Below are 24,210 nucleotides of genomic sequence, written 5' to 3'. Positions count from 1 at the left end.
TCCTTGCCAATTTACAGAAAAAAGCACTTTGTGATTTAAGCCAGTAGAACAAGAGAGTTATAGAGCTCTCAGTGACCTTAGCAGTAGTGGGCGGGGCCTGACCCTGTAGCACAGCCACCATTAACACCACCACTGGATGTGGTTTTGTTTCTTTGGCAGGTGACAGATGGTGGGACCATAAAGCAGAAGATCTTCACATTTGATGCCATGTTCTCCACCAACTCTTCCCACATGGAGAATTACCGGAAGAGGGAAGACCTTGTCTATCAGTCCACTGTGAGGTGAGGGGCTTGGAAAGGACATCTTCTACATCTGTCTTTTGGACCTATGAGCACATCTGATCCATTGTTGCCTTGGAGACACTGACTCAGAAAGGCTATGGGGATGAGGACATTCCTGTGGAAAGAGGGAGCTCCTTAGTTAGTTATAAAGTCTAATATCACTATGGCCATTTTGAAGGCCCTGGGCCAGGAAAGGCAGCCCTTAGGTGATGGAGACAAAAAAAGTTGCAAAGACTGAGCTGGCAAGCTTCAGTATGGATTGATTTGAAGGTTATGAGTGCTAGAACAGATAATGAAGATGGTTTAGGCCAGGGGTAGGGAACCTTTGGGCTTGGGACCACATGTGGTCCTCTAGGTCCTCAAGTGTGGCCCTTTGACTGAATCCAAACTTCACAGAACAGATCCCCTTAATAAAAATATTTGCTCTGTAAAACTTGGAATCAGTCAAAAGGCCACACTGAAGACCTAGAAGGCCATATGTGACCTCAAGGCTGCAGGTTCCCCACCCTTCATTTAGGCCATCCCAATAATTTCACAAATAAGGGAACTAAGGCCTATGGTGGGTAAAGGATCGGTCCAAGCCCAGATATCTGGTTTGTGGCAGAACTGGGATTCCATCCCAGGTCCCCGGACTCCTAGCCCAGTGCTGTTTCTGCTGAGATCCATCCCTAAAGGCAGGAGTGTGCCGAGAAGTATTTAATGGTGGCTTTCAAAAAAAAAGTATTTACAAGACACACTTTCAAGTTTAATCTGTATTATTAACATTTTCTCCATCACTTCCTTAAGTCTAGATAATCAACAACCAGTGAAGCTCAATTTGTGATGTTTGCTGACTTCAGAGGTGTAAATACATTGAACATTTAACAATTGGCTCCAAAAAGTGTAAGCTGGCTCCAGCACATCCATGCCCCACACCCAGAGCCCCAGATGTCAACAATGCTAATGATGGTACCATTCCTCCAGCACAATCAGTCCGATTGGCCCTTGAAACTGACCTGGAGTGTTCTGGGAAAAGTCCTGGACAGGGAAGCTCAGCCATTCACAGGCCTTCTGGCCATGACCCATCATTTTCCTTCCTTTGGGCTGTTTCTTCATTGGTCAAGAAGGGCCATAATAATGTCTGCTCTGCTTACGTGGGATGAGGATCAAGTAAGATAATGATACCACCTTCCATATATGTGTACACCCTTCTTACACACATACCCTAGGCATGACAGAGGCATGATGGTCTAGCGGAAAGCATGGAACCAAGAGATCTGGTTTTAAGTCTCATGGTTGTCACTTATTAGCTGAGGGACCCTGGGGAAGTTAATGCATCTCTCTGAGTCTCAGTTTCCTCATCTGTATTTAATATGGTGGACTCTGGCCCCACTTTCTCATGGCCAGGACTGTTATATTTCACACACACACACACACACACACACACACACACACACACACACACACACACACACCTCTCCCTTTGCTAAGTCAGACCCAGACAATAGAAAAAGGCAGCACCAAACATGGGATCAATGTGGAATGTCCCAGAAAGCTCCAGTCCTACAATCCCCTCTTAGGGGGGCTTAGGTCCAGCTTAGGTGAACTTGGCATGTGCCAGAGCCCCCGTTACACATGAAATAGAGATGATCATTTTCACACTTCCTACTTAGAAGTTGTTGTAAGAAAAATACCTTGTGAACTTCAAAGGAATAGGGAATAAAGTTCCATGATTTCATTGATAAAGCAAATTCTCAGAAAAGGAAATTTCCTCTACAAATAAACTTGGATGCCTGCTCTGCTATTTATATTCTCAGTCTCAGAAAAGTGACCACAGAACTGAGATGCTCAGGGACTTGTCCAGGATAACCCAGCCAGGATGTTTCAGATATAAGACCTGAACCCAGGTCTTCTTAGCTTTGAGACAAGTTTTCTAGCTGCTATGCCAAACTACCTCGTATCAGCTTTAAAGCACTATAGAAATGTCACTTTTCATCCCAAGAGAGATGTGCCTGACCCATTGTTCTACCCAGACACAAAGTAGTCTCTGTTGGGCACGCTAACTGTAAGATGTTAGCAATGATTACTAGAGCATCTAAGATACATTAAGACAAAGAAATACACAAAGCTGAAAGGGCCATTAGAACCCAGAATGTTAGAGATGGGAGGGGGCCCTTAGAACACAGAATGTCAGAGCTGGAGGGGCCTTAGAACACAAAATATTAAAGGTGGGAGAATCCTTAGAATAAAAAGTGTCAAAGCTGGAAGAGACTTTATAATATGGACTATCAGAGTTGGAGAGGGCCTAAGAGCACAGAACTTAAAAACCAGAAGCCCCTCTAGAACTGCCCCTTATTTGTTGGTGGAACCATCATCCTTCTAGTCATCCAGGTTGACAACTTTAGATTTATCCTGGACTCACCTTTCTCCCTCAACCCCCCATGTCCAATCAGATAACAATTGCTATTGAGTCACCTCCATAGTATCTCTTATCTACCTAATCCTCACCCCATTACCTAGCCTTCTTTGATGATCTAACCGTAACCCTCATTTTTTCCATTCACATGGCTACCACTAGCTCACGTCCTCCTCCCCTCCTGTATGGATTATTGAAATTGTCTCTTTTTTGTGTCCTTTTTTAATTAATTTATTTTGATTTTTCAATATTCACTTCCATATGCTTTTGAGTTTAAAATTTTTCTCCCCTTTCCTCCCCACCACCCTCCCCAAGATGGTGCACAATCTGATATAGGTTATACATATACATTCCTATTAAACATATTTTCACATTAGTGATGTTGTAAGTAAGAATTAGAACCAATAGGAAGAACCGCCAGAAAGAGGAAACAAAACAAAACAGAAGAAAAAAGAATAGCAAATAGTATGCTTCGATGTGCATTCAAACTCCATAGTTCTTTCTTTGGATGTGGATAGCATTTTCCATCTCGAGGCCTTTGGAGATGTCTTAGATCCTCAAATTGCTGGGAAGGGTTAAGTTTATCAGTATTAGTCATCACACAATGTGGCTGTTATTGTGTACAACATTCTCCTAGCTCTGCTCACTTCACTCAACATCAGTTCATTTAAGTCTTTCCAGGTTTTTCTGAAGTCTGCCTGCTTATCATTTCTTATAGCACAGTAGTATTCCATTACATTCATATACCACAACTTATTCAGCCATTCCCCAATTGATGGGTATCCTCTCAATTTCCAATTCTTGGCCACCACAAAAAGAGCTGCTATAAATATTTTTGTACATGTGGGTCCTTTTCCCATTTGTATGATCTCTTTGGGATACAGTCCCAGAAGTGCTATTGCTGGGTCAAAAGGTATGCACATGAAATTATCTCTTAATTGAGCTCCGTACCTCTAGTCTCTCTTCTCTCCAATCTGGCTTCCATAGTGTTGCCAATATTTATTCCTAGAGTCACTCCCCTGATCAAAAAGTGTCGGTGGTTCCCAATTTCCTCTGGTGTAAAATACAAGTTTGTTTTTTTTTTTTACATTTAAAGCCTTTTGCAGTTGGACCCATCCTACCTTCCTAGGCTTATTGCACAATAATCTCCATGAAGTACTCCATGTTCTAGCCCAGCTAGGCCTTCTGCTCTTCCCCATACCTAACATTCCATCTCACATCTTTTTGTTTTTACATAGAATGTCTACTATGGCTGGGACATGCTCCCTCTTCACCTTTACCTTGTTGACTCTCCAGCTGCCTTGAAGTCTGAGTCAGAGGCTCCTCCTGCCCCAGGTCTACTAGGCCCAAACCTCCAACTGCTCCACCCATTCCCCCCCCAGATATTACTTAGTATATATTTTGAATTTACTCATCTATGTTCATGTTGTTTTGGTGCAAAACAATGGAAGCTCTCTGAAGGCAGGGATTATGTACTTTGTGTTTTTGTATCCCCAGCACCCAGTAAAGCACCTGGCACAGAATAAACACTAAATTAATACTTGTTGGATGAATGAATGGGAGGAATCTTAGAATCTTAGTGTATTGGAGATGGAAAAAACCATAGAGACCAACCCAACTTCTTCAGTTTACAAATGAGGAAACTGTGACCCTCTAAGGCAAGAGTTCCTAACCCGAACCATGGCTAGGTTGAACTTGGATGGGAAAAAATACATGTTATCGTCATTAACCCCTAACTAAAATTTTGCATTTCCTTCAATTATTTAAAAATATTATCCTGAGAAGGGGTCCGTGGGCTTCACCAGAGTGCCAGAAGAGTCCATCATACATATAAACACATACACACATGCACGGGAATAAAAACAAGTTAGGAATCCTTCCTGTAAGGAAAACTTTAGAAGAACTCGTTAGTTGTAGGATCATAGATTTAGAGAAGGAAGGAACCTTAGAGGATATTAAGTGTAGCCTCATTCTACAGATGAGGAAACTGAGTCTTAGAGAGATTAAGTGACTTGTCCATGATCATACAGCTAGTGTCAGAGATGGATTTGAATATTGGTCTTCCATACCATGGCCCCACCACCGCCACCAAAAAGCAGCTTAGGTCTGACCTTCAAACCCAGTATTCATTCCATGACACTAGCTGATGATGGCTCCTTCAATTGCTTCCCTCTCCTAGGGCCTTGGGGCCTTTGGAAATTGAAGACTGCCGTCTTCACCAAATTGCCATCTGGCCTAACAAAACGTGGGCTGGCAGTTTACCTGTTAATGATAATAGCTTGCATTCGGATAGCGTGTTATGGCTGCATAGCAGTTTACATACATTACTTCTGAGGGTTGTTATGAGGATCAGATGAGATAATTAGTACAAATAATGTTTTCTCCCCTTCCCAACCCCCCAACATCCTCTTCTGATGCCTTATCCATGACATAGGCATGACCTTGGGCTCTGAAAGCCTATGCCAACAGATCTCATGCCCTCTTTGCTACCATTAAACTACAAAGGGGTTGATTGCAGGAACAATGGACTATGGACCAGTGATGGACGTCAGTTTCCTAAGGTCCAGCCTAGCTAACTACAGAGAGGTCCATGGGTTTTGTTTTCATCCATCAGCCATCCAGAGGTGACTTTTTTTAAGCAGTAGCAACTCACAAAAACTATTTCCTAAGGTGGTTGGAATCAGCATTGATGAAGGTCAGAGGGAAACCCGTACGGGTAAAGTCATGGATCTTTGGATAGTTTAAATCTTTACCAAAGATAAACTGAGGCTGAGTGCCCAAGATCAGACAGTAAATGAGCAGTGGAGTTACAAGACTTGGATTCAAGTCTCCGCACTTAAGTCTGATGTCTCTTCCATTACTGAGTACTGGAGAAAGGAGATTGAGCCTCAGAACTGGAAGGGCCCTCAGAGCTTGATCTAGAGATCAAGAGATCTAGAGATCTAGAGAGATCTGAATCAGAATCCCTCTGTGACTTTCCTGATAATTGGTTGTCCAACCTCTGCTTGAAGAAGTGGGAGCCTGGGGGTGGGAGTGTGGAACGCTATACCCAAAGCTGCATGTTGGACTATTAAATAGCTCTCATTAACACAATTTCCTTGAATCAAACCCAAATCTGCCTTCTGGTGTCTTAGGATCATTAGATTATAGCTCTCGAGCTAGAAGAGACCTCAGAGGCCTACTATTCCCACTCCCTCATTTTAGGGATGAGGAAATTGAGACTCATGGAGGTTAAATGCCTCTGTCAAGGTCACATGCTTCTGTCTATTGCATCTGGTCCTCCCCTCTGGGGCAATGCAGAACAAAGTTGACCCTTTTCTTCCATGTCCTGACCCTTTAAATACTTGAAAACAACTACCATATGTCCCATAAGTCTTCTCGTCTTCAGGCTAGACACTCCAAGTTTCTTTCAACCATAGCATGATCTTAAGGCCATTTGTCATCCTGGTCACTTTCCAGGTCTTTTGACTCCAAGTTCAGTGTACTCTCTACTACCCTACACTGGCTCTCTTGAGATGGGGAAGTAGGAGGCAGCAGGATGGGAGGACGATAGAGAGCAGAGGAAACCCGAGGCATGGAGAGGAAAGATAAAAGCTCTTCAAATCACATCAAATCATAGGGGGACAAATCCCCCCCTAACAGCCTAAACGGTAGAAGAAAGGGAAGCAGGCCGAGCTGCGAGGCTGCGGAAGTCCTATTAGCTGTTGGCAGGAGGGTTGGTACCAGGCTAGGAATTCCACATTTACATATAAATGAAGATATTTACAAATTAATGCATCTCAACTAGAGAAAGTCCCAGCTCCACAGCTGTCAGTGCCTTCTTCCTCTCTTGCTGGGGGAGAGTAAGAAGAATAAGAAAGAAATGACGACCAAATGCATAGGAGACAGTAATTTCCCAGATTCAGCAGCACCTCTCATAGCTTCTCCCAACTCAAAGCTTCCGAGGTGGAGCACGGGAACAATCCATGGTGTTTAGCAATAGGAAGAAATAAAATTATAATTTGGATAGGGTGAGTGGGATGGCTAACCCAAGAGATGAAGTCCATATATTACAAGTTCTATGATTCTGGAATTCTTATTAGATTGCAGGACTCTGAGACTTATAACATTATTCTGATTTGGGCAGTATAATGTCTGGGCTCTCAACACGTGTCTTTGAGGGAGTAGGATAGAGTTTCAGAATGTGCTATAGCAGAAAGTCTGCTAAAACTGTCTCTGAAAGGCCTTCTCGTCAACAACTCAAGCCTTAATAGGACACTGATCTCTTGACAAGCCCTGCCACAAAACACTAGACACTCAGGGAAGGGACATGTAAACATTCACTCTTGTCCAGTTGCTTCCTTGTGGACTAGCGCACTAAAGAGACACAAAGATATACTCCAGCACAGAGAAACTTTTTCTGTTCTCTCATAGTTTACATTTCCATGCCCTGGGGAGCCACTTATGTCTTAGCCTCTCCTCATTAGACAGTGAGATCTTTGAAGGCAAACGCTGTTTTGGTTTTTGGGGTTTTTTTTTCTTTTTTTGGTTTTTTGCCTTTCTTTGCATTCCCAGCACTTAGCACAGTGCCCGGCACATAGTAGGTGCTTAATAAATGCTTACTGACTGACTGACTGACTTAGCCTTGCTCTCTGATTTCTCCAAACTGTCAAAAAGCACAAAAGTGAAACAAACTAATTAAATCTTCTAGTCTCAGTTATTCCTCCGTAAAATCCACCCATCTCTGCCACCCTTCTTAAATTATTCTAGTACTCTCCACTACGCCAGTATCAAACCATCCAGCTGCACTGGACTTCATGATGGTTACTGGCCATGGTGCTGACCCTTCTCTAATTAACAAGACCAACAGAAGGGACCAGCCTTAGAGGACTCCTTGCCTGCAGGAAGAATTCCCCTTTCCCAACAATATTCTATTATATTAATATATCATAGCATGATGAGCCATCCATTCCCTAACCAAAGTGTTGGGAACTTCTAACAAAGCAGTTTAGTACATTGTTGGACAATTCGTAAGGGTTAGAAGGTTTTCCCTTAGGCTGAATTGAGCTCTGCCTCCCTATAGGTGACTTATAACACAGAAACTAGTTTCTCCCCACCTCTACCCCCCTCTACAGGCTAGAAGTCATGAGTAAAACTTGAATCCTTGTAAATACCTGTCCATGCCGCTGTTTGGGGACAGATATTTTTAACTTTTTGGGTCGTGAACCCTTATGATAGTCTTGTGAAGCCTATGGACCCCTTCTCAAGATAATGCCTTTAAATGTATGAAATGAAATACATAAGATTACAGAAGAAACCAAATGTACTGAAATAAAGATATAGTTTTTCTCTATCCAAGTTCATGGACCTCCTGAAATCTATCCTTGAGGCAGATGGTGGCACAGTGGATAGAGCACTGGGCCTTGAGTCAAGAAGGCCTGAATTCAAATCCACACACCTTAGCTATGTGACCCTGGGCAAGTCACTTAACCCCTGTTTGCCTCAATTTCCTCAAATGTAAAATAGGGATAATAATCCATGCAATTGTGAAGATCAAATGTGATTTTTGTAAAAGCACTTAGCTCCATGTCTGGCACATTGTAAGAGCTATATAAAGGGTTATTTCCTTCCCCATCCACAGACACCTTGGGGGGTGAAGGGTGCCTGAGAACTATTAAGTTAAGAATCTTTGTTCTAGGGGACATACTTCACACCATACTCTAGTCAACTCTGCTCCAGGCTCCATAAAAAATTTGTTGTTCAATCATTTTCAATTATGTCCAACTCTTCATGACCCCTTTTGGGGGAGCAGGTAGATTTCTAGGCAAAGATACTGGAGTGGTTTGCCATTTCCTTCTTTGGCTCATTTTACAGATGAAAAAGCTAAGGCAACCACCCAGGATCATACAGCTAGTAAGTGTCTGAGGCCAGATTTGAAGTCAAGAAGATGAGTCTTCCTAACTCCAGTAAATAGCAATACTATAGTAAATAGTTAATACTAATAAAAATAACTTCCATTTCAATAACACCTTCTGGTTTATAAAGTACTTTCTTCATATTCACTTTGTGAGGCACAGCATTATTATCCCCATTCAGCAGGAGGAGGAAGCGAAGACCAACAGATGATAAAAGGATTTGACCTGAGTCCCTTGACTAACAAATTGCAGTTCCTGGACTTGTGTCCCAGCACTCTCTCTGTTAAATTTGTGGAGTAATGGACTGGCTCTTCCATTCAATCCTGTGATTCCCTGCTGAGGCAGAGCTCCATCCTCTCCAACACTAGGTAGAATGGTAATCACACAGGGGGTGGAGTGGCTGTTACCCATCCCTACCCCACCCTGCTTTGTTTACTTCTTTCAGTCTGCTGGGTTGAATAATAATGATGTCTTAATAATACCTTACTTTGGTAAAATGCTTTAGACTTTACAAAGCACCCTTTCATATATTAGCCCATGGATCCTCCCAGAACCTAATTTCTGTCCTGCCTACCTCACAGAGCTATTATTATGCTCATCATATAATGAGTTCCCTGGTAGGTGGCTCTTGACAGAAGGGAGCTTCTCCTCATCAGCCTCTCCTTGACCCTTAGAATCTTAGGCTTATAGCTTAACAGGTCTATTTGAGCTCTGAGGCTCTTCCACCCTGTCATTCGGGTAGCCTTTTGTATAACAAAGCATTTTCATATGTAATTTCATCCTGCCAATAGAGTTGTGAGGTGGGCAGAACAGAAGTGAGTACTCTTGTTTTATGGGGAGGAAACAGGCTCAGGGGTGAAGTGATTTGCCCAGGGTCACACAGGTAGTAAGGGACAAAGTGGGAGGAGTAAGTGAGGCTGGTGACTTTGCACAGCCCTCTGTTACTTAAATTTAGTTCACTTGCATGTCATAGCATCACCTTCCTGATGTCATGGTCCTCTTAGAATGAAGGACAAACAACAATCAGGGGCAAAGCTGACTGGAACCCAGGTCTCTGCATCCTAATTCATAGATGTGACTCTGCATTGCTTCACCATGTAACTTTCCTTTCTGCATCATCCACCCTTCCATCTAGGCACCTTGTCTGCCCCCATCCCTGTTAGCCCCAACACTCCTGTTACTCATTGCTAGGAACAAGAGATGTTGATTGATTGAGAAATTGTAGGATACAGACCTGAAAAGGACCTCAGGGAACATCTAACCCATCCCCCCTCATGTTACAGCCAAGGAAGCTGAAACCCAGAAAGGTCAAAAGACTTGGCCAAAGTCACACAAATTGGAAGAAACAGAGTTAGGCTCAGAACTTGTCTCTTTATATTTGAAATCCAGTGTTCTTCCTATTGCACTGGAATGGGTCAAAGTTAACTCTATTTTCATGTTCTTGTCAGAATCAGTCTGGTCTCCTCTGACAGGCCTTTTCTTTTCTTTTTTTTTTTTAAATAAGCCATTGGCCTTAATTTGCAAGTCTGAAGAAAACACCTTTCCCACCTGCAGGTAACTTGAGACTTAGCAACAACTTCTAGCAAGCAGGACATGAAACTGATTGGGTGGAGGGACGGGGAGGAGAGTGATTCAGTATTCAGTGAAATCTTGATTTTTATATCCTACAAACACCCATCATCACCCTCAACCATATGTTTTTAGCAACAGCTGGGCTGCTGGGGAGGAGGGGCCAGATGGTTAGATGAAGCATTCATATATACAGCCAGGCCTCCTGGATTCCCATGAATCAGGAGAGAGACTGGGTATGTTATGAATGTTGGATCTCCCCGACCCCAGAGCAGCCTTTTCAGGGGATGACAATCAGGGAGCAAGCTCGTCTGATATAGAAGTCAGGCAGAGCTAGTCTGGATCTGAAAGCTGAAAAACAATACAAAGAGGATTTATAATGTCCTGGCAAGACTGATCGAGAGAGAGAGAGAGAGAGAGAGAGAGAGCAGATTTTGATAAGACATTGTGCCTGCCCTCATGGAGCAGACAGTATTGTAAGGGATGATAAGAACACAGGTAACTGTGTGTGTACATGTGTATGAGACGAGGAAGGCATGGCTAGATGTAATTCGTCTGAAAAAGATCTGGAGATTTTAGTGATAACAGAGTGGTAACAGAGTGATGACAGCCAAAAAATTAAGAGAGTGCCCAGACTGATGAGGTGATAATCTAGGGGGCTTCTGCCTTGATCAGATCATATCTAGAGTATTAGGGCCAGTTCTGAGGGCTACATTCTGGGAAGGACATTAATTAGCTGTAGAGTGCCCAGAGGAAGCCTACCAGAATTGTGAAGGGCCTCCAGATCATTCCATTCACTCATCTGAAGCTGTTCTCTCTATGTGCAACAGTAATCTCTTTGTTTTGTTTTGAAATAAATTTTATTGATCTTTTGTTCTTCTGTTACCTAAATTTCCCCCAGTATCTGTCCCTGTCTCCTTCTAGGGAGCCAATGACCTTCTCTCAGTCCTCATTCTTTTTTATCTCCAACGTCTGACACTATAATGCCTTCCTTTTAGATACTCACTTTTCCCTGGTTTTTTTTTATGACATCGTTCTTTCTTGGTTCTCCTCCTACCTGTCTGGCTACTACTTCTCTGTCTCCTTTACTTCTTTTTTTATACCATTTCCACCTCCTACATGTGAGTATACCCCAGGGATTCTCTTGTGGGCCCTTTTCTCTTCCCTCTATACATTCTTTCTTGGTGACCTCATCAGGTTCCATAGGTTTAATTAACATCTCTATGCCAGTGACTCCCAGATCTATATATCTACCCCTAGTCTCTCTCCTGAGCTCCAGTTCCACATCACTAAATGCCTATTGGATATTTCCAGTTGGATATCCCATAAGCATCTCAAATTCAATGTGTCCAATACAGAATTCATTATCTTTTCTCAAAGCATCCACTCCTTTTCCATACTTCTCATTTCTGTGGAAGGTGTCACCATCCTTGTAGTCCCACAGGTTTAGAACCTCAGAATCTTCCCCAAATCTTCTTTCTCCCTTCATCCTTCAAATTCCAATCAGTGGCCAAGTTTAGCCAATTCTTTCTCCATGATGTTTCTCACATTTCTTCCCTTCTCTCTGCTCACATGGTTGCTGCCCTAGCTCAAGCCCTCATTACTTCTCACCTGGACCATTTTGATAGCCCCCAGTTGACCTCCCTGCCTCACCTCTTCCCTAGACAATCCATTCTTCACACAGGTGTCAAAATTATATTACCAAAGCAAAGGTCCAGTTATATCACTGCCTTGTTCAAGAAGTTTGGTTGAATACAAACTCCTCTATTGGGTATTTAAGACCCTTTCTAGTTCCTAGGAATAACAGATATACTACTATCCTACCTTTCAAGACTTATTGAACATTAATATACCTCACACACTCCAGGCTGCAGTTTGGTTGAACCATTTGCTTGTTCCCCACACATAACATTCCATTTCCCATCTTTCTGCCTTTACACAGTCTGTCCCTTGTTACTGGAATATGTTTCTTCCTCACTTTCACCTTGGTAAATCTCTAGTTTTCTTCAAGTCTCCAATCAAGTGTCACTTTTTTTCTTTTTTGTAATAATATTTCCCCCCAATTACATGTAAAAACAATTTTTAATATTTTTTTTTAAATTTTGAATTCCAAATTCTCTCCTTCCCTTCTTCCCTCCCAGAGATGGTAAGCAATTTGATATGTTATACATGTGCAGTCATACAAAATATATTTTCATATTTAGTCATATTGTGAAAGAAGACCAGACAAAAAACTCACAAAAATAAAGAAAATGAAAAACAGTAGGCTTCAATCTGCATTCAGACTCTCTCAGTTCTTCCTCTGGAGGTGAATGGCATTTTTTTTTTTATCAAGAGTCCTTTGAAATTGTCTTGGATCATTGTTTTGCTGAGAAGAGCTAAGTCATTAAGAGCTGATCATCACACAATGTTGCTGTTGCTGTGTACAATGCTCTCTTGGTTCAGCTCACTTCACTTTGCATCAGTTCATATAAGTCTTTCCAGGTTTTTCTGAAATCCAACTGCTCATCATTTCTATACTATTATTATATAATATATATAATATTATAACATAATATTACGTATACTATACTATTATTATAGTATTCCATTACATTCACATATCACAACTTGTTCAGCCATTCTCCAATTGGTGGGCATCCCCTCAGTTTCCAATTCTTAGTCACCACAAAAAGAGCTGCTAGAACTATTTTTTGTACAAATAAGTCCTTTTCCCCTCTTTTTAATCTCTTTGGGATACAGACCTAGAAGTGCCACCTCTTTCACAAAGAGTTTTTGACCCTGCCCCCTTCAGTTGCCAGTGCCCTCCCAACCTGGGAACTATTTTACAAATATATTTTGTATATATTTACCTATGTTCATATTGCTTCCCTCCATAGAATGCAAATTCCTTGAGGGAAAGTCTTTGTATTAGCACAGCTACTGGCACATACTTGCTACTAGCTAAAAGCTGATTGAATGTTCACTGAGAAAGGGCTGATTTATACTTCTATCAGACTATTCCTCTTTCCTATTTTTATCTTTTTAATTATTTTATTGGTGTCTTTCCCCCAAGGAAGGAGGGGAAAGGCATTTATTGAGCACCTACTATGTGCTAGGCTCTACTAAATGCTCTACAGATATGATTTCATTTGATCCTTACAATCACAAAGGTAGGTACTTTTATTATCTCCATTTTACAACTGGGAAAATGCAAAAAGAGATGAAATTATTCATCTAGGGTCACATAGTTAATGTGTGAAAAAGGATTTGAACTCAGGTCTTCCTGACTCCAAGCCCAGCATTCTATCTACTATTCTACCTACCTGCCCCTTTCACTGTCACTTACCAATGACTCCTTCCACCCTTGGAATCGATCTCTCAACAAGCATTTATGTCGGTATTATATGCCAGGCCCTGTGCTAAGCCCTGGGGAAAACAAAGACTGTAATGAAAGTCTCTGTAATGAACTTACCTACACACAGAATTCTGCACATACAGAATGAGTATACAAATACTAAGGTAAAGTAAGGTAGTTTAGAGAGAGAGAGATGGAGACTAGTAACTGGGAGGATGAGGAAAGGCTTTATGTAAAAGGTCATACTTCATCTAAAGTCTTGAAGCAAGTCACAGAAATGAGGAGGTGGAGGTAAAGAGAAAGAGCCCTGCAAGCATGGGGAATGGCCAGTGGAAAGGCCCAGAAATGGGAAATGGAATGTCACATATAAAGAACAGTAAGATGGCCGACCTGGCTAGGCTTTACAGTGGGAGAAGAAGAGAATTATATAAGAGTGTTGTTGTTGTTGTTATTGTTGTTGTTGTTTGACCTTCCTTCTTGAAGAGGACTATGGCATCAGGAAGGTGATGGTATGATTTGCAAGTGAATTATATTTAAGTGAGGCAGGGCTGTGCAAAGTCACCAATCTCACTCTCTCCTCTGTTGCCATCTGGTCCAATGGCAAGATATAGATCAGGGTGACTGGAGATGTCCCTGGCTGTAGTGGGAGACCTTGGCTTTTTTAAGCTAAGGTCTTTCCCAGGTCTCAGTTTGTCTGAGTCAATGCCCATTCAGTGATTAAGGATAGATAAGAAATGAGGCAAAGAATGGCCTCTTTCGCCTAGTCAAAAAAAAATCAATCCAGGAGGGGAAGACCCTTGCGGTTTCTCATATATAATAAGACGAGAAAGCTGGGAAGGGGCCAGCCTGGGAAGGGTCTTAAAGGACAAAAAGAAGAGTTTGTATTTTATCCTAGAGACATTAGGGAACCACTGAAGTTTATCAAATATGGGAATGACATGATCACAACTGTGCTTAAGAAAAACTACATTGGCAGCTGTGTGGCAGATGAATTAGAGTGGGGAGAGGGACAGGGGATAGTTAAAGATGACACTGAAGGGTTGTCAAACTTGGACACTGGAAGATTGGTGGTATCCATAACAGAAGTACATAAATTTAGAAGACGGATGGATTTGGTGGGGGATGAAGGGAAGGAGACTAAGTTCTGTTTTGTACCTATTGATTTTGCGATGTCTACAAGACATCCAATTTGAAATATCTAATAGGCAGTTGGTGATGTGAGCCAGAAGCTGAGGAGAGAGATTAGGACTGAATATATAAATCTGGGAGTCATATGCATAGAGATGATAATTAAACCCATTGGAGCTGATGAGATCATCAAGAGAGGTATAAATACATAGAGAGAAGGGTCCAGGATAGAGCCTTTGGAAATTCCCACTGTTAGGGGACATAGATGATGATTCATCAAAGGAGACTGTGGTCAGACACAGAGGATGAGAACCAGGAAAGAAAAGTGTCATGAAAACCCAGTGAAGAAAGATCATCCATGAGAAGGCATTCAACACAATCGTATGGTGCATAGGTGTCAGAAAGAATGAAGATTTAATATTGACTTTAAGAAATCATTGGTAATTTTGGAGAGAATGGTTTCTATTGAATGGGCTGGATTGCAAAGCCAGATTATAATAAGTTAAGGAGTGTGAAGAAGGGGAAGTGGAGGCAGGGGGTGATTACTGCTTTTTCCTTTGTGATAAGTACAATCAAGCAAAATCGATCAACATATTGACTATTTCTAAAAACATACGCTTTGTTTGACACCCATAGTTCACCATCTCTCAGCTAGGAGGCAAGAATCATGCTTCATCATCAATCCTCTGGAGTCACAACTGGACACTGCATTGATGAAGTTCTCAAATCTTTCCATTTTGTTTTCTTTTACATTATAGTGGTTATCATATAAATTGTTCTCTCACATCTACTCATTTTACTCTATATTAGTTCACACGAGTCTTCTCAAGTTTCTCTGAATTCTTTTTCTAGTTAGTTGTGATTAGTTGTTAATTCATTGTAATTTCTTTGGCCATATTATTCTATTATATTTACACACCACTGTATGTTCAGCCATGCCCAGTCCATGGGTACCCCAAACTCTGTCCACTAGCACTTTCCCTATAATCAATTTCCCCTCAACATCCCCAAGAGAAATTATATTGATTGAACAAGTATGGCTCCCACAGATGTGAGAGACATTGGGTGAGATTCCTCACTTTGCCCTGTGAATGGTCGTACTTGGCTTCCAGTCCTGCAGAGTCCCCATCTCCTAAGATAGTAAATGGGTGAAATGCTTACCTGAGGAGGACTTCTGAAGAAATACTCAGGTAGGTACAGGAAGTTGGAGTAGCAAGTTAACAGGTCCTGGGAAAAATTCTTTAAGGACTATGTTCATTGTTCACACATACATGGTGCTGCAAAAGTATTTTTAAATGATTGTGGGGTTTTTTTTTCTCTCATGCAAGTTAAACATGCCTTTTCCAATCTGGTCTTATCAACATGGCTAAGAAACCTTGTCTTCAGAGAGTGAAAAAGAGATCATCCCTCATAGTTACCAGTTAGAATTATCTTTTGTTCTGAATTACTAATGTAAGCTCACATTTTTGTAGCTCTTTATGGTTTCCAGAGTGCTTTTCTCAAAACAACCATGTGAGGTCAACAGTGCATGGGATATTATGTCCATTTTACAGATGAGCAAACAGAGGCCCAGAAAGGGGGAAAAGTCATAGGATCATAGATTTGGAGCCAGAAGGGATCTCAGCTACATGCACATTTTACAATGAATAATCCTTAGGCATGGGGAGATTAAATGAACTTGTCTATAGCTATATAGCCAATGAGTCAGAAGCAGAATTTGAATCCAGGTCCTCTGAGTCTAGGGTCAGTATTTATTCCCTTGTACCATCCTGCCTCCTTGCCCAACACCACACAGCTAGTATGTGGTAGAGCTGAGATTCCAGCTCCATTTTGAATTCTCATTCCAGGTCCAATGTGCTTTCCACTATAGGTATAGCAATTCTCACACACCATAGCTCTGCCATCAGGGCTCTGGGAGAGAGAATAGTCTGTATTCCTCCCCCACAAGAGAAATCCCACAGGCATCATCAGCTGTTTGCCATGGTCTAAGATATTCCTTGATTTTAAGTGACACCTGCCATTCTCCTCCTTCTCTCTGGGGGAACTCTCCATAAATTAAACAGCATTAAACACAACACACACAAACATCTTGTTGTGTACATACAACCCACACTGACACATACACACAGAGACACCCACACTCATACAGACACCAAGATAAACACAGCTACATAAACCTATATACAAGCACACACCTAGCACAGAGTTCTCAACTGATCATGGTAGCCAATTAATCAGACCTTCTTTAGGACTGAGGCAACCAGTGAAAGAGTAGAAAGAATCAGTCAGTCAGTTGCGGGGGGCAGGGAGGGGGGGGTTATTTGTTTGTTTTTTTGTCTGCACGGTGCCAAACAAGAGACTCATGACATTTTTTTAAACTGAATTGATTGTCCCTAATCTTGGCCAAATTCACAAAACTGGTCGATTCCAGTTATAGCAGCTGAAGGCTGAGCAATTGATCAGAGGGCTCCTTGGTCAATTCTGTTTCATTGCTAAGGTAGCATAAATAAAAGGAGAAACTATTGCAAAAGTTGTTTTCTGGGGTCGTCTTCACCGATGTAGATGGACCAATTAGGGTTTGGTGCTCGGGCTGCCCTTCAGTCTAGGGTTGGCATTTGATTGGCATTTTCCTTAAGGACCAACCGTGCATCACCATCTTCATTAGTTACTATTAGTTATTAGTTATCCCCCTAGGGTGCTAGGTGGCACCACAGTACGTGGAGAGCAGGGCCAGGAGTCAGGAAGACCTGAGTTTAAATTTTACCTCAGACACTTACTAGCTGGGAGAGCTCGAGCAAAGTCACTTAACCCTGTTTGCCTCAGTTTCCTCATCTATAAAATGAGCTGAAGAAGAAAATGGTAAACCACCCCAGTATCTTTTGCCAAGAAAAACCCAAATGGGATCATGAAGAGTTAGACACGACTAAAAATGACTGAACAACAACAATAACATATCCCTCATTAGGGATTAACTCCAGGAAGACAGCATTTATTAAACACCGGCTGCATACTGGGACCTGTGCTAGGCTTTAGAGATCTGTTTGTCATTTTCACATCCAGATCTGTGATTTCATGGGCTTAAGGAATTCTCAGTGAGGTAATTCCCTCTTGCAGTGCAAATGAGCAACTGCTCTCTAACCTAGGTCATTGAGAGGAAAAATGACTTTCCTTGGGGTCATGGAGCTGGTATACATCAGAGGTGGGCCAGGAAACCTGGCCTGTCTTCCTGACTCACAAGATAGCACTCTACCCATTGAGTCACACTACCTTTCATGTGATACAAAGACAAAAAAAAAAAAGAAACAGCCCCTTCCCTCAAGGGGCTTACGTTTTACTGAGTAGATACAATAGTTATTCTAATAAGTAAATACAACACGTTTTGAAATAAAAAGTACTAATAACTGGGGATCAGGAAAGGATGGTGGCTCATTCTCCTTTGCAGCCACCAAGCACAGGGCCCCGCACATCAGAAAAGTTTAATGAATAAAATCTTCCTTGATTCCCCTCTAGTCCTTCCCCTCAGCCCTCCATCTTCATCACTCTGATAGACTTGTCCTGTCCTACTATGTATTAAGTAATAACAGATAGTATCTATAAAGCATGTTAGAGTTTGCCAAGTACTTTATAAATATGATCTTGTTTCATCTTCACAATAATCCTGTGAGGTAGGTTCTATTATTATTTCCCTTGTCCAGATGGAGAAACCGAGGTTGAGAGAGAAGTGACTTGCTCAGGATGGCACAGCTAAAAAGTGTCTGAGATAAGATTCAAACTCTGGGTCCCCTGAGTCCATGTCCAGCATTCTATCCACCAAGCCACCTAACTGCCTCTAGGTTATCCAAGTCTACACAGCGCAAATAAGAGGCTCAAGATATTTTTTAAACTGGATTGATTGGCATCTTATTGGGGACTTATCCCCTTAGTAGACTGTACAATCCATAGAAGCAGTGACCATGTCTTATCTAAATTGTATTCTCCCTTCCCCAACCAGAAGCTCAGTGCTCAGGACTCTGCACAAAGTAGTCACTTAATTGAGGTTTTTGAAAACAAATAGAATTCAGTTTAGTATCTTTAAGCCAGCTGATGCATTGGAAAAAGCATTGGATTTGGATTCATAGGACCTGGGTTCTAATCCCACCTCTTTCACATATTAGCTATATGACCTTAGCAATTCTATCAGTCTCCATTCTCCCCTGTAAGATGAAAAGTTTGGATTAAATGACTTCTCAAGTCCTTTTCAGTTTTGAGTCTTCAGGCATGCCTCTTTTTGTATCTCCAGCTCTTAAACAGTGCCTGGCACATAGTAGGTTCTCAATAAATGTTTATTGAATTGAATTAAATATTAACATTTTCTCCATCACTTTTTCAAGTCTAGATCATCAACAAAACAATAAACAAAGCCTCAATTTCTAGTTTTTGCTAATTTCTGGTGTACAAAGGCTTACATTGAAAATTTAGCTATCAGCTCCTGTTCTGGTTAGAGCTGGTTCCAGCACATCCCTTCCTAGAAGAGACCTTAGAGATCATCAAACACAGCCTCTTCATTGTAAAAATGAGAACAATGACACAGACAAGTAAAGTAATTTGCCCAAAGTTGTGCAGGAAGCAAATCAGAGAGTTGTACGTTATCTAATTCTAAAACCACACTTAGTGGCAGAGCCCATACTTAAATCCAGGTCTTTTGACTTTCAGTACAATACTCTGATCATTGTACAAACTTGCCTGAGGCAGTTAGATGGTCCCATAGTGCACAGATTACTGAGTCAGGAGTCAGGAAGACCTGAGTTCAAATCTGGCTTCAGACCTTACTAACTGGGTGACCCTGGGCACATCACTTCACCTCTCTTTGCCTCAGTTTCCTCAACTGTAAAATGGGATGGGGTCCTCCTGGGGGTGTTGTGAGAATTAAATGAAAGTATTTGTGAAGTGCTTACTCTAGTGCCTGACATGTAGTAGTTGCTTAATAAATGCTTATTTGAACTTCCCTTCCTCCTGTCTCATTCTAAGTGGACTGGTCAATGAGGGAATCATCTGTCAGCCGACCTAGTGCCCCAGGTACTGAAGGAGGCCTCTCCCAATCCGAGAGCCAGTGATACCACTTGCATGCCCTTGGCAATTCACTAAAATCCCGTGGACTGCTTTGACTTCATATGTCAAACTGGAAGTTTGGACTTTATCAAGAGTTCCAAGTCTGGAGTCTATGGATCTCTGAAGGACTTGGATGGGGAAAATTGCATCTTTATTTTTCACTAACCTTTGGTTTCCTTTGTAATTCTTTGTACTTTGCTTTATGCATTTAAGAACAGAGCTCCATAGGCTTCACCAGACTGTCAGAAGGGACCACGACACGAACAAGATGAAGAATCCCTGATCTAGCTGGTCATTAAGGTCCCTTTTTAGATCTGAAACCTATGGTCCTAAGGTCTTAGCCAGCAAAGTCACAGTCAGCTTCTCCCCGGTAGGTGCCGGCATACCAACCCCTTGCCTCTTAGACAATCAAAACCTGAGTCTCTGGATGCCTACAGTCATCAAAATATTCCCAGGAAAAAAGGCACCAGTACAAACTCCCAAAGTTTAAAAATAGGCACCCCCCCCCCCAGTCTGGGCACTGTGCCTGGCTGGCTCGGCACTCCTATCCCACTCTACCCTCCAGACCCTCCGGCTCCAGTTCAAGCGTGAGGCCAGCTCAGTGAATCACCTAATTGTCCACGTGCTGTTGAATCGAAACAAAATCATGCAATCTCCCTGCTGCTGATGGCATTAATTTCATTTAGTTTGCCAAGGACTAGGGAGAGATGCATTTAAATGTACATCTTGGTTTCTCCTCCCTTTGCTGCTGCCAAGCCTCCCTCTTCCCCTCTCCAGCATCTTCCAAGCCTTGACCTCTTCTTTGTCTTCCTCATACATTTTTCCCTCTCTTCTGGCCTTGCTCACCCTTCTTTCCCTCCCTTCCCTCTCATGCTATCTTCCTCAGGGTCTTTGCCACCTTCTCCCATTCTTCACTGCATTCATCTCTCTCTCTTTCTTTTTTCTCCTCATTTTCCTGTTTCCTCACTTCTGTTTGTTTCTCCTGCCTCCATTCTCCCCCCCAACCATTTCTCTTTTTTCAGATTATAAGTTTGGATCTGGAAGGAACCTCCCAACCCCTTTCATTTTACAAACATGGGATCTGAGGGCCAAAGAGTGGAAGTGACTTAGCCTAGGTCACAAAGATAGTAAGTGATAGGGCTGGTGGGAATCACTTGTGTCTTCATATTTATTTGTTTTCACTTTCTTGCTCCCCTTCTGCCTTCCCTTCTTCTTTCATCTTCCTTTTTTCCTTCTTCTTCCCTTGCTTTCCTTCCTTCCCTTGCATTCTTCTTTTTCTCCTTCTTTTTTTCCATCCTTCCTCCCTTCTCCTGTATCCTTCCTTTTTTCCTTCCTTAATTCCATCCTTCCTCTCATCTCTCTCTCCTTTCTCTTTCATCCTTCTCTCTTTCCTCCTTTCTCTGCTTTCCTTTCCCTGCCCTTACTCTCTTCCTTTCTTCTTTTCCTCCTTTTTCCTCCTTTCCTTCTTTTATTCCCTCCTTCCTTTTTTCTTTCTTTTTCTTTTTTGACAGGCAGTGTGGTGCAATGGAAAGAATGCTGAATTTGGAGTAGGGCCCTGGGTTCAAGTTCTGGCTAGGTCACTTAGCAGCCATGTGATTAGGAGTCAGTCTTAGCCAGCAGGTCAAGACCATCTCCATATACCTTTCCCCCGCCCCACTCTTCCAGTTTCCCTTCAGGTCTTGTTTTCTTTCATTGGAATGTAACTTCTTTGAGGGCTGGGATGTCTTGTTTTTCATATTTTTATCCCCCATCCTCAACATGGTATCTGGCACATATTGTCTTTCATAAGTGCTTTTTCTTGTATCTAAATTGGTTATTCACTCCATGCCTCAGTGTCTCATCTGTAAAACAGAAATAATGTCACCTCCCGTACAGCTTTGTCATGAGGGAAGTACCTTGTCAGTCAAATGTGCTATAGAAACATGAGATATTATTCCTTCTCTCTTTTTTTCCATCCTTTCAGCGTGGGGTAATAGAAATAATGTGAGAAACTGAGCATGATGGCACATGCCCGTAGTCCCTGCCTCCAGGGAGGCTGAGGCTGGAGATTCCTTGAGCTTGGGAGTTTTGAGCTGCAGTGGGCCCTTTGTGCCTGTACTGTTTGGCATTAATATGATGAGCCCCTGGGTGTGGAGCCAGGGAGCCACCAGGCTGCCTAATGAAGGGTTTGAAATCAAAGAGAGATAGAGAGTGAGGTATAGAAATGGGGTAAGAGAGGAGATAGAGACTGGGAGAGAGAGAGAAAGAGAGAGAGGAAGGGAAGGAGGGAAGGAGAGAAAGAAGCAGAGACAGAGAGAGACACACAGACAGACAGACATACAGAGAGAGACACAGAGAAAAGGGTAGAGGGAGAAAGACAGAAACAGAGAGAGAGAAACAGACAGAGAGAGACAGACACAGACAGACGTATACAGAGAGAGAGAGACACAGAGGGGGAGGAGACAGACATAAAGAGACAGAGAGACAGAGACAGAGATAGAGAGACAGATACAGAGACCAGAAGAGAGAGGGAGAGACACAAACAGACAGAGATATATACAGACAGACAGAGGGAGACAGAGACACAGAGAGAAAGACAGAGATAGAGATAGACACACACAAACGGAGGTAGATACAGACAGACAGACACAGAGAGACAGGCATAGACACAGAAAGACAGACATACACAGAAAGAGAGACAGACACAGTGAAAGGGAGAGAGGGAGACAGACAGACAGACATATACAGAGATAAACACAGAGAAGGGAGGAGAGAGACAGACAGACAGACAGAAACAGAGGGACAGAGACAGAGAGAGAGGCAATTTGAGTTTTCACAATTTCCCCAGATTCACAGATTTAGAGTTGAAAGGAATCTTAGATGCCATTGAATCCAACTCTCATTTTGCAGACAAGGAAACTAAAGCCCAAAGTCACTAAGTAAGTATCCAAGACAGGATTTGAACCTGGGTCTCCTTGACTCCAAGTGCACAACTGTATACGCCAGTCCTGCTATTAGATTGTGTCTCTGGGCCACATCTTGTGCTCAGCACTGAGGATATCGATTTTACAAAGCAATACAAATAGAGGGACTTGCCCCTGCTTTGTAAGCCAACCTCACTGGATTTTTCTGTCCCCCAGTTCCCTTATCTATAAAGAGGTTATTGAACAAGAGAATGTTTTGAGTTCTCCATAATATCTAGATCAGAGGTTTCTAACTTAGGGTTTGTGGACTTTTTTTCTTAATTGATAACTGCTTTTCAATAGAATTTATTTCCTTTGCAAATTTATGCATTTTATTTTACATATTTAAAAACATTCTTCTGGTATGGCTCCACAGATTTCCCCAGACTGTGGCCAAGGGCTCTAGGACACACAAAAGGTGAAGAATCCCTGCTTTCTCTCTCCAGAGGCTTCCTCTCCCTCCTGACCTTCTTCTCCCTGATCCCTTTACCATCTTTCTCTTCCTCCTTCAGTCTTTCTCCCTGCCCCATCTTCCTTTCCTCGTGAACCCAGATGCCTCAGCGACAAGACATGCATAACAGGGCCCTGCCAAGAGCCTTTAATAACTAATTAGGGCTCCCTTGTTTCCCTATTTTAAGCTGTGGTCAGAGACTCCTAATCAGTGCCCATTGTCCCCTCCCCAGTCTCCTTGATTGGGTCTCAAGAGGACTGTCTTACAAAGAATTGTGGGTAAGGACATTAATCCTGTGGCATGAGAACCTACTTCTCCAGTCTTTGCTCTAGGCAAAGTGAGCTCTCAGGGACTACAGGGATGCCACTCCGGTGACCATGGCCCCTTCTGCCCTAATCAAGGTCAGATCTCCCTCAGGGGAGGGAACCACATTACCAAGCTGCTTGCTGACCTCTGGAACCTAATACCTGCAAGCTCCCTCCACCAAGGCAGCTAGCCCCCAGGGTTGTGCTGGGTCCTGTCTCTATCAGGTCAGAGATCTGCAGCTGGGAGGGGCCTTAAATGTCACCTAGCCCACCACCCTTATTTTATCAACTAGAACAATGAGGTCCAAAGACCAGGGAGGGAGAAAGGGAAAGAAGGAGCGAGAGAGAAAGGAAGGGAAGGAAGGAAGGAAGGAAGAAAGGAAGGAAGGAAGGAAGGAAGGAAGGAGGGAGGAAGGCAAGGAAGGAAGGAAGGAAGGAAGGAGGGAGGGAGGGAGGGAAGGAAGGAGGAAGGGAACTAAACTTCCATCAAAGGAAGAGGGCAAACCAAATTAAAATATAATTAGGAAATCTTTTTAAAAATAAACAAATCAAAACACAACACAACATAGAGAATGTTAATTTGTGGTTTTCTAACTCAATATATGGCCTGCAGGGATCCATTTCTATTTGAGTTTTACACCATGGCTGTAGAACAGAGTATGTCAGAGCTAAGAGGGCCCTCAGAACCCAGAATGTCAGAGCTGGGAGGGGCCTTAGAACACAAAATGTCAGAGCTGGGAGGACCCTGAGAACACAGAATGTCAGAGCTGGGAGGGCCTTAGAACACAAAATGTCAGAGCTGGGAGGGCCCTTAAAAACA

The 24,210-nt window shown here is 42.5% G+C and overlaps 1 protein-coding gene across 1 annotated transcript in view; it reads left to right on the top strand.

Annotated features, from left to right (window-relative positions):
* The first annotated feature begins 210 nt into the window (after positions 1 to 210).
* Positions 211 to 24,210, top strand: part of IGSF21 (immunoglobin superfamily member 21) — a 161,730-nt gene continuing 137,730 nt past the window's right edge. The window contains exon 1 of the mRNA XM_027842809.1: positions 211 to 281. Within this exon, the coding sequence (XP_027698610.1) occupies positions 232 to 281 (50 nt within the window). The 5' untranslated portion in view covers positions 211 to 231. The remainder of the gene's footprint in view (positions 282 to 24,210) is intronic.

The sequence above is a fragment of the Vombatus ursinus genome, unplaced genomic scaffold (assembly GCF_900497805.2).
Source record: "Vombatus ursinus unplaced genomic scaffold, bare-nosed wombat genome assembly UNPS02014884.1, whole genome shotgun sequence".
Classification (NCBI taxonomy): Eukaryota; Metazoa; Chordata; class Mammalia; order Diprotodontia; family Vombatidae; genus Vombatus; species Vombatus ursinus.
This window is presented reverse-complemented; position numbering and strand designations above follow the sequence as displayed.